The 19,396-nt window shown below is 44.6% G+C and overlaps 1 protein-coding gene across 2 annotated transcripts in view; it reads right to left on the bottom strand.

Annotated features, from left to right (window-relative positions):
• Positions 1 to 929: 929 nt before the first annotated feature.
• The window catches only part of MAP2K1 (mitogen-activated protein kinase kinase 1), a 70,539-nt gene continuing 52,072 nt past the window's right edge, over positions 930 to 19,396 (bottom strand). The window contains exons 6-11 of one of the 2 annotated variants that reach the window (XM_006920238.2): positions 10,088 to 10,212; positions 7,160 to 7,361; positions 5,813 to 5,877; positions 3,159 to 3,220; positions 2,680 to 2,725; positions 930 to 1,949 (exon numbers count right to left, since the gene is read on the bottom strand). In XM_006920238.2, the coding sequence (XP_006920300.1) occupies positions 1,836 to 1,949; positions 2,680 to 2,725; positions 3,159 to 3,220; positions 5,813 to 5,877; positions 7,160 to 7,361; positions 10,088 to 10,212 (614 nt within the window). In that variant the 3' untranslated portion in view covers positions 930 to 1,835. Of the gene's footprint in view, positions 1,950 to 2,487; positions 2,628 to 2,679; positions 2,726 to 3,158; positions 3,221 to 5,812; positions 5,878 to 7,159; positions 7,362 to 10,087; positions 10,213 to 19,396 lie in introns of those variants that run through there. The other variant, XM_025038724.1, reaches the window with a different exon arrangement.

The raw sequence follows: 19,396 nt of genomic DNA on the forward strand, positions 1-19,396 counted from the left end.
TGCAACATCCATAGGTCAGGGGTGGAAGTGGAGGAGGGGTTAATTAAAGAGGGGAGAAAAAAATGTGTAAGTTAGACTGTTGACTTAGAACAGATACTAGCCTCACAGCGAGGAAAAATGATTGACTAGCTGAAGCAACAGTACATACTGACCAGCTTTTAAAATCTTGGCTGTTCCAAGCTCTAGTAGATCCAGAGTAGAATTACCTGCTCAGGAGATTTAATCAAGTTCTGTTTTTAATTTGAAAATAAAATTGGCCTTTTATTTTTAAATATATACTTACTATGGCTTTCTATAACCTCTCTCAAAGAAAATGAGGGAAGAGGTGCTGACCAGGCAGCCTCACACATACCAAGTTCCAAAAGTCACTTTTCAAAAAGGAAAGGGTACCAGTGGCCAGCTGAGACATGACTTTGTTTTCTGTGACCTCACTGCAGGCATGACAAAGCCAGTACCAGGCACATTTCCTCCCCTCCAGTAAGGTGTAGTACTGGTGTAAGGGGAAACTTGCTCAGTGAAACAAAATAGCACAGACTGTCCTGGAAAGAGGTTCCAATGCCAGCCGGGCACCGCTGGCCACCAGCAAGGCACTCCTGTGAGCACGCTGACCCCCATCAACTGCTTTTCTCTTATATAAAGAGATGGAAGAAGTAGATGGAATCTGTTTACAGGTCCACAGGAAAAGTGGTTGGAACATTTACAGTTAAGGCTGTTTGCTAAGAAGAGTTGGACCAAGTCCAAAGACTGGAATTACAGGAAGCCCCATTAGTCCAAAGCACTGGAACTTGTCCTCAGGGTAGCATTCTCACCCTTCAGCCTCCATCCTGTATTTATCTTTCCCTTCACAATAATGCTTGGCCAAATCATCTGATTTCTTGTGTACCAGAGACATTGATCATTCTACCACAAAAGTAGAAATATCTTTCGAAGCCTTTTAACTTGATAGTATATTTATTAGAATAAGATTATTTGTTAAACATCTGGATTAAAATGGTTAAAAGGATTTTCATACAATTTTTAGGCACTATACACACTGTTGGTTACAATAGCATCAGTACTGGGATTTGGGGAAAGATAAATCTCATACATTTTAATGCCTTGATTCATTTGTAACATTAAAAGTAACTCCACCATTTTAGAAACACTAATCCAAACTTAAAGAGACATATACCACTAAATATCCCACACAGTATATTTAAAAATAAATATAGAAATACAACCAGAAGTCTACAAATCATCAGAGTAGACAGACTGAAGCCCCAATTATCATGGCAGTGAAGGGCTCTGGGTAGATTTTGATGGAAACTGCTGAATTCTACACCAAAAGCAAAAACATAATAAAATAACATGATATACACTTTCCGATGCTCATTTTCATAGCAGCAAAGCATGCTTCACATGCACTGCCTGTGAAGGATCTTACAGGGCTCCTTAAGTAGAAACAAGGTCGCCCAGCAAGAATTAAGTACCACCAAGTGTCAAAGAATCCGCAAAATACAGATGGCCAGCCAGTCACGGTGAGGGAAGAGCAGTGCAATTTTCAGTAAGAATGACACCCACAGTCACCAGTTTCACTGTAATTCAGTGTACATGTTTTGATCATCAACATACACAAAAATAGCCCCAAGCACAAAGCCAATCCACTTTGGGGAATAACAATAGTAACAAGAATAAAGACAGTAATATTAATGACGCAAATAGAATTTTGGCACATGCTGTGTTCTTCATCCTTTGTCATAGGTGAAATGCTATGAACAGACACATGGGAAAGAGGCCCAAAAGCAACATGGCATGCCACTGGGCAGGGGACTCGCTCTTGGCTGTTTCCCAAATGCTTAGACACCAGCTGCATGGGTTGGTGTGCTGGGCTGGTTAAGGCCAATGGTAGAGCAGAGCCAACCTGCAAAATCTACTTCCTCAGCATCAGATCTCTTGATAAAAGCATGAACCTGTGTGGAAAGAAACAGACGAAGTGGTGTTAAAAAACCACCAAGAAGGAAAATTCAAGAGCCACACTTGGAAGGAGCTCCTGGAGTCTGTGCCCTTGAGCAGCAGTGGAAGGCAGGAAATCAGGGCCAGCTGCTGGCCCAAAGACCGGCTCTGCCTGGCTCTGCCTGGCTCTGCCTGGCTCTGCCAGTTATACCAGCTGTGAAGCCTTAGGCAACTCACTTCCCTGAGCCTGCTTTTGCAGCACTGTGAAATGAGGATAGCAACTCTGCCTTCAGTGCCTCACAGGGTTGTTAGAAGTAACAAAGGAACTGATGGACTTGAAAGTCTGTTATACCGTACAGGCTTTACAAGGCATGGAAGCTCAGACATTTACAGTATTACTTCCCAACTCCTCCCCCTACCACTACCACCAAAACAAGAGGAGGCAAGTGGAGAGTGGCTTGGGGAGGATGCTAAATACAAGGTAAGCCAGTGAGAAAAAGACCTTGTCCCTGTGAAGGGATAGGCTGGCCCCTTTTTTTACCTGGATTCCCCGGGCTGCAGGGCCACCCCAGCTCTTCCTTTAAACTGATGGGAGGGCAGAGGAGACATATCTGGTATCCTGAAGCTGTGGGGTCAGCTGGACTGTAGTAGTCAAGGCAGAACAGGGAATGGGCTCAGAAGTACTGGATGGATGACTGACGGAGAACATGAATAAACAGATAGTGTAAGAATCTGAAATGGACTTACCATGAGTTGCTTCAAATCAGCTCTTTCTGCGGGGTTTTTTATTAAGCTTAAAGGAAGAAAGATAATGTGAGAACTATAGCCTGGAGCTGGTACTTACTCCAATTACTTCTGTTTGCCTGCCTGTCCTCCCCACACCCTACAGGCTCTGAGGATTGCCTGAGTCTTATTCACCTTCCTGTTCTTAGCACAATGTCATTCCCACAGCAGGTTAATAAATGCCCACAGTAGGTTAATAAGTGCTTGCTGAATTAAACTAAGGTCAAAAGGCAATATGCCAATACCTGTACAGCAAGTGCCAAAAGCCGGAGCTATTTTACCCACTGCTGTTGTCAGGTCAATTAAGTCCTAGCACTCTGGAAGAAGAGCAGCAGTCAAAGGGATCACAGGAGACATGAAAGAGTGAAGCTGTGCTCCCCAAGATGGAGTGAGGAGACTGATAAAACCAGTGTACACTTCCAGAGAACAAGGAGCCAACTTACCATTTATTCACAAAATCTTGAAATTCCAGACTGAATACTCCACTGGGTAGTTTTGGAGGAGGCTGCAAATACACGTCAACATGTAAAAAATGCCTGGCTTCCTGCCCCAGCCATCTCTCCCCTCCTCAGCCCCCACCGCTGGGCAGTGCTGCCCTTATTCAGCCAAGGAAAGGCAGGGGTGAGAGGTCAATTGCTGCCTGCTGGGTCACTCTAGTGGAACCATCGGTCTCAAACCACAGAACTGGGGCCAGGTCAGTATTCTACTACTCACTTGTCTACTGACTGAACAAATCATTGTTCTCTTGAGCCTCAGTTTACCCTTCTATGAAAGAAGGAGGGCCAAATGGATCTCTCGGGCCCTTTCCAGCTCACTCTCTACAATTGTGAATCGTGGAGTGTGGCATGGAAACAAATGGCAATTACTAATAGCAGCAGCTAGGGGCATATGCAAACCATCAGGCATGGTCCAGCCCCGACAGCACCTGTGGAAGTCATAAGGCTAAAATGTATATGCCTTTTCTGAGCCCTGAAGGAACAGAGAAAGGTTAATAAAACATTAACTGGCAGAGGGCTGTGTCTGGAAGAATGTTAGCTGCACACTCAATCCAGGACTAGGGCTGTTTCCAGGCATCAGAACAAGAACACGGGCCACAGCTTTCGTTTTCCCAGGGTGCATGATGGAGGTCACGCGGGGGTACACAAGACAAGGCCCTAAAGCACCCGGCTCTTGTGCTCCATGCAGCTCAGGAAATGAGATCCACCCTCATGTGACCTGTGCTGGGGCTGTGTGCAGCTTCCTTGTGAGCTGACCCCCAGACACTGCCCAGGATGTCAATGTTCTGATGTGCTGCCCAAATCAACAAGTGATTCAGGACTAAAAATTAAATATTGACACCACCAAAAAAGTCCAGCCTAGCCCTCTTACCCTGAATGCCTTACCAGAACAGCAGATGAATAAGCCTGATCTGAGGTCAGGGACTAAAACCCAGCTTAGGCCCAGTCTGTAGACTATCTCTGCTGCTGAGGGGGATAGGAAGAGAACATTCAAGGGAGAAACTGGCAGCTTGGCCTCCAGAGGCCAGTCCCATCCCAAGTAGAAAGAGGCTAAGAAATGGAGGGACTGTATTCCAGAACAGTGTGAGGTGCATGCACCTGTCACCATGCAACCCAACCTCCAGTGAGGAGGGAGTAGGGGTTTGGGAGGGCTGTGGGATAGAAGGAGTATGTGATAAGGAAGGAAAAGCACAAGTGGGAAGAACTTGAGCCTTAGTTTCCTCACCTACATAAAGAGAATAACAAAACCAATTTGACCCGCTCGAGCAGTGTTTGGAGAACTGAGTAGGAAAATATGGAAGAAAGCAGTGCATACTAGATAACTGGCAGCTGTATATTTAGCCTCAGGCCATCTCTTAATGTGGCTCCCACCCAGTACCACTTAGCTTAGGTCCCAGCAGTAGAGGATGGCTTTCAAACTATAAATGGCAATGTGCATGGCCTTCCCCAAGGCCTTACGCAGCAAAGATCAGATCCTGAACTTTTCAATATCCCATGGTTCTTAGTTTAAAGCTGTGCAGACAACAAAGAGAGGTCAATTAACCTCCCTAGTAGACTATGAACCAGTGATTTATTAACTGCTAGAATGAACCAGGATATTCCCTGCTGAATCTGTAATAGATAAGATCTTTTTGGGATCTGGTTTTAGAGAGTAGTAAGAATTATCTCTAAGGAAGAGGAAAAGACTAGGGCGATGCCCTTTACCATATACCCCAGCTGAGTGGAGGCCTCCAGCCACCTCCCAAACATGCCAGAACCTGTCCCTTGTCCACTACCTGTGCTACTCCTGAGACTGGGCATGCTGGCCCTATTATCTAAAATCCTGGCCTGACCCCCAGCTCAGCTCCTCCAGCACTGCGTCACCCCCTCCAAGCAACCGTGGTGCTAGTCAATAGCGTCTCACACCACCCACTAACCCACCCAAATTTGATTAATGCTTATCAGTGTCATCCTTCCTTGATCTTTTAATATATGTTCCTTGTATTAAAGTCAGCTAATGGCAATAAGCAAAAAGAAGTCTTTACTCACTTGTAATTCTATCTCTTTCCAGACGTTATATGTACATATATGTATACATAGATTTTTTTAAAGAACTGATCATAATATACAAACCATTTTATAACCTTTTTTAATGCAACAATTTATAGTGAATATTTTTCATAGCTATTTCTACACTATCATTTTTAAATGTTCATCTCTTTTTAATGGCACTTAAAAAACAAAACTTATAGTGCAGTTATATTTGCAATCCAGTGACTAGATTTTCCATTTTTGGATCCCTACCTCATTCCTACCACCACCCCACAGTGCTTAGCACACAGTAAGTACACAAGAAATGCTTGGCAAATGAAGGAATGAGAATGTAAATAGGTAAGGTGGAGGCTCCTGAATCTAGGAGGAGGGACTCAGAGTTACCTGAAGATGTTCCCTGAGGAAGGGACTCCTGCAGCCTCTAAATCAGGCACTCAATTACAAGATGCACAAAGCAGAACCCATGAATCCTGGGGCCCAGTAGCCCATACTGTGGGAATAGTCAAATCAACTGATTTTTTTCTTAAGAAGAGCAAATACCAAGTTTAAGGAAGCCATGCAGTACTTACCTCATTAACTATATAATCCAACAATTCGAAAATTGCCATGGGAGGTCGGCTATCCATTCCATAAGCTACAGATTAAATTTAAAATAAAAAAGGAGAAAATACTTCTCAGAAACAGACAGGAAGTTATTTGCAAATAAGAGGCTAGGGGTTGGAAATGGATCTCAGGGGCCAGAACAGGGAAGTAGGTAATAAACAGACGGAATGGCCACAGATCAAGCCTGAACACAGGATGAGCAAAGGCCACAGAGTCTAGGCTCTGCCACATCCAAGGTTTGTGACCTTCGGCAAATCAACTGAATGGTAAGCCTAGTTCTGAGTTTTATAAAGTAGAGAGATACATAATATTTACATCTGCCTTTCCTTCCTCCCTTATACTGAGAGGAGCAAATGAAATAATACTAAACAACTAAAAGACTTAGTTTTAATTCTCCCTTGGACTTGGATTTCTCCCTTTTATACCCGAGTCACAGGCCAGCCTCAGGCCATAGCCACCAGCCCCAGGGCCATAGCCACCAGCCCCTCCAATGACCTACCATCAGCTACCCTTAGGCCCAATGCTTCTCTCTTCATGAATGCCTTCTCCCATGTAGACCTCATGAGGGTAAAGACCAGGTCTCTTTGGTCAAATGGGAACATCCTGGCATGAACCACATTAGAACATGGCTAGGCCAGAATCTCACGAGTACCAGCTTTACGCCACAGTATTCACATTCAAAGAGGCAGACAGTGCTGCACAGTGCTCACCACCTCAGAGTCAGACTTGGCCACTTACAAGTGGTCTTGGCAAGTCAAACACTGCCTCAATGTCCTCATATCTAAAATGGAGATTATAATAGTGCTCACACGCAATTGCTGTTAAAATTAAATAATGCTAGGCAAATCCATGGAGATAGAGAGTAGATTAAGCAGCTGTCAGGGGCTGGGGTCGGGGGAGTTAGGAATGAATGCTAATGAAGATGGGTTTTCTTTTCAGGGTGATAGAAATGTTCTGGGATTACATAGTTGTGATAGCTGCACTATACATTTAGTAATATACTAAAAACCACTGATTTGAACACTTTAAATATGCATTTTATGTGTATTTTAGCTCAGTAAAAAAATCTAAAAAAAAGTCATGATTTTTAAAAATTAGATAATGCATATAAGTACTAAGTGCACTGCTAGAAACATAACAGTCATTCAACAAATAGTTGAGTGGAGACCCCTGCTCTGTTTCTCCCGAGCCCCAGCCTGACATTCAGAGACAGGGAATCAGTCTTGGGGAAGTGGACAGATAATCAGCCCTCTAGAAATGCCCAATAGTAAGAGACTCCCCCAGTCTAAGCTGGAGACACACAGGAAACTCACAGCTGAGGGGCCTCCCAGGGGTCCTTGGCCTAGGCGGTGTCTCAGCTGCATCTCCCTCCACTTGGCACCCAAACATCAGTTCCAGCTCCTTGGCATCTGGAGGAGGGATGGGATACCTCCCAACTGCCATCTCAACCAGAGAGAGCCCCATACTCCAGATGTCCGACTGCACCGAGTAGTGAGTCCCCTGGAGTCTTTCTGGCTGCAGGAGAGACAGACACAGTTATGATCATCTGTGTGAGCTAACCCAGGCCCACACAAAAGAGGGATGGGTGAGTCCCCATGTTGTTTAAGGGGGCCTCAGGACTTGCTGTCCCTTTGAGACTTGCTTGCACTGCAAGAGAGTGGGCTGCCCTGGCTGGTCCCAACTCTAGGTCTACTGATACATTTTGTCTTCTTCTGCCTCTTTCTCTCCAGAGCTCACATCACATTTCAAGACCCCCACTTATCTCTTAAATTCAGCCTCCTGCCTGCCTCCAAATACTGTGCTTACCAAATCCTAGCCACCTCCCATGGCTCTGAGCCCTCCTCATGCTCTGTCTCCCCTGTAAACTGCCCTGAAAAGCATTCGAACTGGTGGAACTCTGGTGGCCACTTCAGCTGTGGTCCAGCTTTGCCCAGCCTGATCACTGTCTTGCGTGGATAGAGCAGCCTATCCAGAACCCAGCATGAGAGGCTCATCTTGTTGCCTGAGTCTGAAACATGAAAATTCTGGAACATGGGTCATGAATGAAGTAGTGCGGTCAGTAAAAACACTAGCCATAAGAGTCAGTAAAACTGAGTTCTAAGCCCACCTTTGCCACTGACTCACTGTTCTTAGACAATACAGAATAGTAGAAAAGGCAAAGGATCTGAGGTTAGGAGACCTGGGTTCAAATCGCAACCCTGGGACTTCTAAGTCCTGAGCCTCTTGTTTCCTCATCTATAAAATGGGGCTGATGATGATGATAACAGCAGTAATGACATAACAAAGTACTCACTCTACTTACTAGAGTTAAGAAGGTCAAAGCAAATGAAAATTGATGTTGCAAAATGCTGTACAAATGAGATGTTATTGGTGGAAAAAGTCAAAGAAAAAAGTATATAGTGCTATAGAAAAGCATTTTTATTGAGCATTATTTAAACTAGCACATGTATTTCAAAGATACTACAAAAAATCTTTATTCTGACCATCACATTTATTTTGACATCAAATTAACTTCTCCCATAGGATTTCCCCCTAATTCTAACACTGAACTATTTTGGAACTGACTATATAACCACAAAAACCCAAACCATTAAACCCTGGATCAATAAATCCCAGGGTCTGTTAATTGATTTTGAATTTGAGAGTTAGCAGTTGAGTGGTCCAGGGTGCTAGTTGCTCAGTTTTTAGACTTGTAAGAAAGAAGCAATGAGGGGGATGACAGAGTAGAAGAGAGTTTTGAAGGACCCATGAGTTTCATGTTTCTTAAGACTGTGGGTCACTGGAATGGAGGGTGGAGATGTGGGTTAGCACCAGTTGAATAGTGCTGACAGTGACTGGAACTGTGGTGGAGGAGGAAGCAAGCAAGAAGGAATGAAGACATGGATGTGAACTTCCACACAGGGAGGCCAGGAGCAACTGATAAATCCTACCTAAGAGGCAAGTGAGGGCATGCTGTGCAAAGGGAGACTGGCAAGGAGACCCAGCTTTCAATCCTGGCTCTGCAAGGTTAGGTGAGCAGGTCACTTCACTTCCCTCAATCTAGATTTCCTCATCTCTAAAATGGGAATAATAATCTTTACTTCCTGGGACAACCAAACAGATCGAATGAGATCACTCAAAGATAAAGTACTTGAAAGAGAACATATAACACACTCTAGATGCTAAGATGCCCTGAGCCTCTGTGCCTGCCCCACTCCAATCCAGGCCTGCACTTATATCAACCTCTATAGAGACCTCTTGCTCACTCTAATGCTCCCCTACCCTGCGCCACTCAGCATTCAGTCCCATTTCCCCATTCTGAATCATTCTCAGGAGCATGCGAGTCATATACCCACCCATTCAGTCAAACAAACACCCACTCACCAAGCATTCCCTGAGCACCCACCATGTGTGTCAGGCCCCAAGCCAGACCCTAGGGACAACAGAGACACCTACGGCCCTATGCCTGCACCTAAGGAACTCGCTGTATGGAGGAGGGAGAAGAACAAGCTGATGCTGCCATGGGCGTGGGCACAGCTGCACAAAGAGCTCTGGTAACAGTGGGAACCACTGAAGTTAGAAGCAGGAGGGAAAACCTCTGTGATGGGGTGTTGGTTAAATTAGAGCAGAGACTCCAGCCAACGGGCTAGGTTGGTATGCAGAGGTGAGAGGCAGGGGCAGTTAACTGGGAGACATGCAGTAAGGAGGGAGAGGAGAGGCTGAATGGGAAACAATTCTGAATAGACTCGCAAGAGTTGGGGGCCACTAGATGATGAAAGGATGGGGAGCTGAGAAGGGAGATCAAAAGCTGATGTTCAGGTCCCTACCTTGGGAAACTAAAAACTGTGATGCCACTTACTGCTAATGGAAAAGAAAAGGTGGAGCAATTTGGGGTGGGATCATGTCTGGGCATGTTGGGTTTGAAGTTCTGAAAACAATCAGGTAGAGGTGTCCAGAGGGTACAGGGAGTGCACGAACTCTTCAGAATTGAAGCCAAGCTCTGGAAAACATCCGAATGCTAGCAATAGCTGGAGATGTGATCAAACAATCTCTTCTAGTAAGAAGAGGCCCAGTACCCCAATTATGCTCCAAGTCCTATGAAAGGCCGAAACCATTTCCCCATTAGACTGCAATCTCCTCAGGGAGGAACCACAATACCTCAGACCTCATTTCTCCCCTCGACCCCATCACCAGGCTCTGGCTCCACAGGGAAAGGCACCCACCAGACAAGAAGCTCGAGAAATGGAACCCACTGCTCATACCGACATGTAGGACCTTGTGCCCACGAAGGAATTGGCCATGGAGTCGATAAGCTGCCCGCTGACCCCAAAGTCACAAAGCTTGATCTCCCCACGAGAGTTCACTAGGATGTTAGAAGGCTTGACATCTGTAAGAAAATAAAACAGAAAAGTTAGGAATTGATACAGGTAGGCTGGGAAGGGAATGGGTCAGTGCTCCATAGACCAGCCCTGACCATGAGTCCCAGGACATACCCCTGTCCCCATCAGAGAGCCAGCCCTCAGCTTGCAAACACTGGACACCGAAATCCCTATTCCCCCTTGTTCAGGGTTCAAGGAAGGATTGTCAGGAAAGGAAACAATAAGCTGCTGTAGAAGCAAGACAGAAAGCCGGTGGATTTCCACTCTTTGAGAATCCAGATTTGGCCAGATGACCCACAGGAAGGAATCAGTTACCATGAATAATCAAAATTTCAAAGTCTATTGCTTCAACCACCCCTATTAGCAAGACACAATATCTATGGCTGGATCATAAGGGAGGAAGAAAAACACAAATCATAAGACCTGTATGCTTGCTGAAGCTATAGACCAAAGACTAAAGAGGGGTGTGGTGGGGGTGGGACTTCCTGTTCTTGATCTCAGTTCTAAGCACAAAGCATGTAAATTTTATGAATTTTATGAATGTGTGGCAGGAGTTAGGAGCTGACATGATTCTCTTTCACTGAGGTCATTTTCCAAACAGCCTATACACCTGCATCTACCTGTTAATCAAGAAGACTCCCTCACTGTTGGAGAACTAGGGAGGCCTAAAAGACTGCTCCTCAGGGTGGTCAAGGCAGTGCCCCTAGAACCAGTCCTGATCTCTCTGATTGAATCAGCTGCCACTATAAAGTGGGCAGACCAGAGCCATGTAGTCTCATTTACAGCTGGGAAAAATGAGGCGGGGGGTCAGTAAAAGTCCCCAGGCCAGGGCTTCGTGAGCAGAGATCAGCAAACACGAGATCCACTCAAGAACAGGCCACACCCAGAGGCAAAATCATAAACCATGACAGGGAATCTTTGATGGAAGTAGTAAAGACACTACATAGGACATCTGGAGAATCTGAGAAAAAAACCAAATCCCCGTAATTCCAACCTACCAGAACCACTATTAACATTTTATTTTTCCCTTCAATACTGTCATGTGAATGCATTTATTTATTCTTAAACAGAGTCTAACAGGTCTATTTAACTATCTTACCACGAGTAAAATGAAAAAAAAAATCACTCTCTTATATCCTGGTAAGTCCTTCCCTGTTCGACTTCCACCTAGCCTCTCATCATTTCCAGGCCAGGTAGCGTAACCACAGCCCCTAGCCAGCTCTAGCCCCTCTCCACCCACCATCAACTCCACAAGAGAGAGATGTTGGCTGTCTGCCTCACCACTGTAACCCCAGAGCGAGGACAAGACCTGACACACTACAGGTGTGGTCTTTCTAAGACCCAGCCCTCATAATGTCACAGAATAAGAGAACATAGGATACGAGACCTTTCCAAATACCTCAGCAACCTCCTACCTACAGACTTTCAGAATATAGGCATCAGAAGTGGCCTTAAAGGGTATCTGGTTTCTCCCTTCATGGTAGAGACAAAATGTCTAAGGCCCAAAGAGGTCCAGGGACTTGTCCAAGGTCAGATAACAAAAGGTGGCTAAAGTTGGAACCAGAACTCAGACCTTCTGATGCTTAAAGCTGTCCTCTTCCCATATACCTTGCTCTTACTGCCACATTACTCAAATGTTTCGCTTATCACCTAGTGTTCACTGATCACCTACTACGAGCCAGGAACTAGGCACCTTATCAGGGAGACAACAGTGAGCAAACTGATCAAGTTCCAACAGTGAGCAAACTAATCAAGTTCCCAGTAAAAAATGAAGCTTATATTTTAGTGTAAGGAGACAGACAAAATCAAGCTGACAATCCGACATGTAATGTCAGGTGGTCTCAAGTGCTATGAAGAAAATAAAAATAACAGAACCATGCAATAGCATAGACAATGAGGGGGTGTTGCTGTAACACGGTAATGAGAGAAGGCCTCTATATAGAATACCTCAGCAACAGCCTGGATGAAGTGAGGGAATAAGTTGTATGGCCTCCTGGAGAACTACTTGAAGCACATGGGGAGATTATAAACTTCAGGAGCTCAAGAATAACTTTTCTTTTGTTTCTTTCCCAAGTCTAATATTAGAACAGGCCCAGACAAACACTTTCAACCCAGGAGGTCCTCCTCTCCAAGCACTGTGGCCATTCTCAAGCACTGGACCAACGCCTGACCCTGGGAAATCAATGCTCATTGTGGAAAGTGATGCTGAGTAACAGCACAGAACTGGAAGAGACAGGAGTATGACAGTGCTTGATGAGGCCGGGTGGGGAGAACACACAGAAGGCACGCCAACATGAGCCTCTTTCTCTCACCAAATGCCATAGCCCTCCATCCCTGTGCCTGAACCATGAAGCCCTCAGCTCCTTCACCTTCCAAATATTCCCGTGGCCTGTTTAGGAATGCCCTAATGGCCTTATTTTAAAGCAAAAAAACAGCAGTGGCAAAAGGGACAGAGCCTGTATTCAAATCCTGCCCCTGCCACCAGCTCTACATGTGGCCTTGAGCAAGTCACCTCACTTCTTTAGTCTGTGGTTTACCTCTCAGTAAAGCAGTGATAACAACTGTAGCTCTCATAACCTCACCAGATGGAGATCAGGATCAATCTAATGAAGTGTGGGCATTTAAAAAGCACAACATGTTACAGAAACACAAAGAATGATTCTTTCATAGGTTGCCCTCCAAGTCAAGACACCATCAGCCCTTTACCCCAAAGCCCAGGGACTCTTTCCTTTGTGGGCTCAGAAATGTCTCTCCAGGCCGCAGCTGCAGCTCAGGAGTGGCTGCACTGCCTCTGTAGCTGTCCTCATATCTGATTTCTATTCACATGGCAAGCAAACCTTTTTTTCGAACTTATGTAACACACTTTTCTCCATCCTTGGCTGCAGCTCTGGCTTCCCCCACCCACCCTAGGGAATAGCACTGCCTGCAAAGCTGCAAAGATCCACAATGGGGTGGAGTCAGAGAGTAACAGAAGGAAACCCTGAGGGGAGTTTCTCTGCTTGGACCACATGTGTCCTGGGAGCCAGAAACACTGCACATGGCTCCTCCTGGTGACCCAGGAAGCCTGACAAGAAGTTGCTTGGAGACCTGGGCACACTAAATCTCTCAACTCCAGAGCATGTAGCTAGAGTGGCCAGGTTAAGACAAGATCCTCCCTGGCAGCCCCAGCCAAGTCAGGCTCTTCTCTGGGGGCAGACAGGAGGTATATGTCAGACAATGCCAGAGAGGATATTCCCTCCAACTGTCAACATCCAAATTTACTTTCTAAAATTGCGACCCCTCCCTCCCGTGTTCCTGCCCCCAGTATCTTCTTCCTCCAGTGGGACAGCCCCTGTACAGAGCCTGCACTGGCTCCCATCTGCCTGAGAGTACAGTCCAAGCCCCTAGACCTGCCTTTCCAAGCCCTCCATTATCCCTCCCTACCTCTCCAACGTGTCTCTGTGTCCACCCCCTCCAGACTCAGGCTTGCCTCCCTGTCTTATTGTGCTAGTCTTGTGCTGGTCCCTGCATCTTAAGCATCCTCCTTTTCCATCCACCCTCTCACCTCTTCGTCTAGGTGCCCGGTTCTTTTGAGTCCCCTTCCCAACTTGGAATACTGTCCTGCTCCTGGAGCCCAAAGGCTTAGTCGGCATCCTCCCACATCTTTCCTAGCAGCAACTTCAAATGTTTAAATCACAGGCTCAGTGCCTCCCTACTTCCTGAGGTCTTCTCTAGGCCCTGGGTTCTCTTTTTGACCCTTTAATATCAAGAGGGTGAGGCTGGGAGGAACCCCAGCATCTGATGGGCCAGGGTGCACTCTGGAGGAAGCATCCACCACTGGCTAGGCTCCCAGGCTGACAAGCTTCTCTAGGAAACCCACAGACGCTAAGGTTTGATACTCCTATCCTGCTCAGCCTCTGTAACAATGAGGATGGGTAAATCCCCCTTCTCCAAAAATGAAAAAGGAAGTTTTATGAAAAACTAGTGGAAGAAAATATGTTCCTCTCTGATATTTTCTGCCCCAGAAATAATCACTGTTTAAAGCTCCCTGATTTCCCCCCGAAAAGGACATGGTTTTAACTTAATTTCTCTCTCTCTATAATAAGGGGTTTGGATTAAATAATTCAGCAGATCATTTGTTTATTCTATAAACACTTATAGAGTGCTTGCATTGAGATGAGTAGAAAGGATACAGTCCCTTGTCTCTATCCTCAAGGGGAGACAGAACCCAACAAGTAACAAGAACATGTGCACATGTGTCTGACAGTAAAGGCAAAGTGAGATATGGTCAGGGCAATGCGGACTCAGATAGCTTAAATTCTTCCAACCAGCTGGGATCTAACTAGCTGGCAAGGCCCCATAAGGCAGATGAAGCAAGGTATCAGACCCCATAGGGTACTATGTTCAAGTAACCTCATTGTGTTTTGTTTAAGCTAATATTATAAGAAGTCACATTCCCTACTGGAGGGTGGCGGAAAGGCAAGATGGAAGAAGGTGGGACATGAAGGAATAGAGGGGCAGAGGATCAGGGGAGGCAATGGAGAGCACAAGAGAAACAGAAAAGAAATAGAATAAATGAAAGCCCCAGGGAAGCAAGCTCAGTGACACTTGGACACCAGACTCTGTGACACTCATCTATGACAAAGGCTGAATCCAAAAGTAAGATGATCTTGGATAATTGAGAGTTAAGGTTAAAGAAAAAACGGGAAATGAGATTTTTAAATGGTGACTCTCGGCTTCAAACGACCTCTTCTTAGCAACCCTGGTGGAGCCTTAATAACCCTTCTCTAAAGATTAAAAAGAAAGAAGGGAAAGGTAGCTGACCCTGATAAGTCAAATAACAGTCCCCACAGAGCCACCTCTAGTTATCCATGGCCCCAAGGAGCTAATTAAGTAGCAAAGATCATTAAAATTTAGAAAAAATCCTAAACCCTTCAGTTAGCCATGATCTGTAACCTCTTTTTCCCACCCAACCTTCCCAAGAGTATTAAAAAGAAGCTCCAGCCTTCTCCCCTGGATGCCTTCCCCCAGCTAAGGTGAATGAACATAGCTAAAAGACTGGAGTGGGGAGATGGGGAGCTAGTGAGCCCAGCCAACCCAGGAAGACACCACGATAGCTCTGGGTCATTGAGCATCTACTCTGCCAAGCCTTTTAAATATACTGTCTTCTTTAATCCTCATAACAATGGTGTGAAGTAAGCATTATAAACCCTTGTGCATGAATGAGACACACTAAGGCCCAGAGTTATCTGTCAAGATTACATAGCGAGCTAACAGCAGATGCCAGAGTAGAACTCAGACTCTTGATTATCTAGAGCTTAGATAATCTGGGTCTACACAACAGAGCAAATGATAAACAGTGAGATGCACTCCAAAGTTTCAGAAAAGCCATTAAGCTATGGATGAGGGTGGTCAAAAGGCACAAAGTTCCAGTTGTAAGAAAAATAAGTCCTGGGGATGTAATGTAGAGCACAGCAACTATAGTTAATACTGTACTGCATATTTAAAAGGTGCTAAGAGAGTGGATCTTAACAGTTCTCATCACAAGAAAAAGACTATATGGTGACAGACATTAACTAAAATTATGGTGATAATCTTTTCACAATATACACATATATCAAATCATTATGTTGTACACCTAAAACTAATTCAATGTTACATGTCGATTATTTCTCAATTATTAAAAAGTTGTGGCTAGGAAAGGGGGTCACTCATGTTATAGACATAACAAGCTTTATCTGGGAAAAGAATCTGACTTGGGGTAGGTTGAAATCCTTGACATCTGGCTGTGAGAGAAAATAATTCTCTGCTGTGCTTTAGTGAGCACTTCCTCTGAGCTCCAGCTCATTATCCTCCTTGACAAGTCTAACTTGGAAGGAACAGCAGGAACTAGAAGTTGTTTCCCACCTCCTTCTGATTAACAACTAAGTTCAACAGGGAGCCTTCGAAGCAGTGTGCCAGGTCTTAACAAGAAGCTATTTTTATCTCTCCACTTTCAAGATTTTTGCAACCAAGTCCAGAAACTGCATTTAAAAATTTTTCTTCCCTCTCAAGATTCATTAGTTTTGAAATGCTTTCATTCTCTACCTCTGTGCGCCTCTCTCTGCAAATTCACTGGTCATCCCCGACCCAAAAGGCTCCCAAATGCTGACAATTAAAGCTGAGATAATTGCAAGAGTCAGGGTTTGGTTTTCAGAAGCACACACCATTCCAATAAATGGTCTAAATTTTCTAAATAGAATGTAACAAAAGCCAGAGCAAAACATATAGAGGTTACACTAGAAAGAGAGAAAGAGGAAAAAATGGGAAGAGAGGAGTAAAGGAAATAATAGCTTCTGGTCCCTAGATCACCTGATCTTTCATTTCTAATGACCCATAATAATATTTAGAAGAGCATCCCCAGTTTACAGCTATGGAAATTACGGCTCAAGTGAACTCCCTTGCCAAAGATCATAAAATAACCTTTCCATTAAAAGAATGTGCCTTAAAGTAGTGTCTTTCTCCCTGCCGACTATCTAGGCTACTTCAGAAGACGAGCAAGTAATCTATCACAAAGCCAATTAACCACCAGTGGGCAGGAAAATAATACTAACTTGGATACTCCTGCTATTCAAGAAAGGAAAATTAGCTGAAAACCAGTTTTGACCTGCTAAAGACTTATTTTGCTCAGCTGGAGGAGAAGAGAAAAAAAGACAATGGAAAAGAAAAGGTAGAGACAAGCTGGAGGTCTGTTCATTTTAAAATGGAGAGTGAGACAGATTTTCTAGTAACATCACTGTATTTATGGTGACCCAAACTCCACCAAAGTAAGGCATTACTATTTGTGCCTGGGCCACAACTCAGCATGATTCACCAGAGAGGTCTGGAAAGGAGGTTAAGAGACCACTCACTAGTTATTTCTAGCTTAGCTTGGGACAAGTCCCTAAAGGAAGCACTAAAACAGTGTTTTTGCTGATTAAGAAGGAATATAAGCCAAAAGTAACAGACGTTCCTTGTGTAGTCTACCGAGAAAATCCTCTCCCTACCACACGCTTCTTTGGAAGAAGTGCTCCTTCCTCACTCCAAACAACTGCGTTGGGTGGAGAATGACCACCTCCTCCATGATGCTTCCCTAAAAGGACCTGAAGCACTCTCCCTCCTCCAACTTCCCATCTGCCTCACTTGAGCTAGAGACAAACTCATCTGGAGCCATAATCCATCGCTGTGCGTCTAGCAGCTGAGGTAATTCTAGAGAGAACGTGACTCTCATTTCTAACCAAGAGACCAGCTTACTGGATTCCAGCTACTAATTAGTCACTCTGTTTCTCTCCATCTGTAAGGTGGGGCAGTCTAGACAGAGTTCAAAGGAATCTCCCTGTAGATTCACTGCCCCCTTGAAGCTGTCACCACATGGCTGGGGATGAGACTGGTGGGCAAAGGAAGCAGTCTCAGGGGGCGCACAGACTTTCTGCTCAGGGAAGCCTGGCAACACACCAGAAAACACCTGGCAGGCAGGACAGTGCCTTAAAAGGGTTGCAGAAGAAGCTACTCAGAAATTCATTACATGTGAGTCAGCTACCAACAGCTTACAAAACACAAACAAACTTGGACCACTGCAGATCTTGCCTATCAGTGCCAACAGCAAGTCTGAAGTGAGAGGAAGACTTCAGAGGTTGAAATCCTTACTGTGGCTGAGGACCCAGTTCCTCTGGAGGCTGCTGCTGGGATACCCATGAAGTATCCCACCTGCCCCCATGACTAGGATCCAAAAACACACTTATCGTCTCCAAAGAAGTCTTAAATCTTATTCTGATCTGAGATCTCCCTGTTTTTATAACTCTTTTAATCCTGGGCAGTAAGGAACTCTTTTAGAGTGCACTCCAAGCAGGATGGCTCCAAGGTACAAACTACTCTAGCTCTGAAGAGACCCATCCAGCTTGCTTCAATTATACTCTGGCTCAAAAATCGAGGCTGGCTTTCTTAGTACACTGGAGGCCCAGGCTACTAATTCAATACTAGGCATAAAGATCAGGCAGGTTACACATTGCTTCATCTGATAGAAGGGAAAGAAAAATAAGTTGAGGCATAATTTAACACTGTTGTTAGCCATTTATTGATCATCAGCCAGCAACTCCAAGGCAGAAATAATTTACAGGCTAAGTTGTATGAACTCCATTATTGATCCAAATCATGCAATGCTTCTTTAGGGTCTTTATCAAAATAAGAGTGGGCTAAGTGGGTAATTAGTATGGACTATGAATGACGGACTAACAATGCAAATCACTGCTTTAAATGAAACAGAGTTGCATTCTAGCTCCCACCATCCTCCACACAAACGCAGTTTAAATCAGAACCTAACTACCTGGGGGTGAGCTTTGAATGAAGTGGACCTATGACCTCCTGTGACAGTAAGTGGAAAGACTACACAGAAACCTTTATAGCTAATTCCTTTCAGAGCTCCATAGTCAGGAGAAAACCCTCTCTCCTACCAATGTCATCTACCATGTTTTCATTAAGGGCTGTAAAACTGATAAACTTAAAGCTGAGATTTGTGATTAACTTCTAAAGTTTCCTCAGTCAAGGGATTCTTCTTCCCCTTAACTCAGTAATCAGGAAGCTTTTTCTATAAAGGACCAGAAAGCAAACATTTTAGGCTTTGAGGGCCACAAAGTCTCTTTCGTAAGCTTTGTCATTATGGCATGAAAGCAGTTATACACAACACTTAAACAAGAATATCTGTGTTCCAATAAAACTTCATTTATAGACACCGAAATGTGAATTTCACACAATTATCACATGTCACAAAATTCTGAAAAACAATTCTTAGCTTGCAGGCCATACGAAAATAGACAGCAGGCTAGATTTGGCCTGCAGGCTGTCAGTTTGCCCACCCCTCCCTTAAAAGCTTAATTATTGTTTTAATCTGTGTTAACAGTTTTTTGTCTTTTTGACTCAATGCTTAATAGTATTTTCAGTGGGAAAACTTTTTTTTCTAATTTGCTTGCTTTAAGTATCCATTCCTCCTCCTCATCTTCTAGTAATAGAAACACTCTTTTTCATTTGGGATATATTCCTCCCCCAAGAGCAAGCGTTTCTGCTGGGGTGTCAACTAAGGTGGGCTTATAACCCAGGATGGCCAGCCAGACTGCTCTAGCCCCCGGGACATAATGATTGGTCCAGGAGTGGGAGGGCAGTCCAAGCTGAGCCAATAAATAGAGTTCAAGCACTAATCTG

This window comes from Pteropus alecto, unplaced genomic scaffold, assembly GCF_000325575.1.
Source record: "Pteropus alecto unplaced genomic scaffold, ASM32557v1 scaffold86, whole genome shotgun sequence".
Classification (NCBI taxonomy): domain Eukaryota; kingdom Metazoa; phylum Chordata; class Mammalia; order Chiroptera; family Pteropodidae; genus Pteropus; species Pteropus alecto.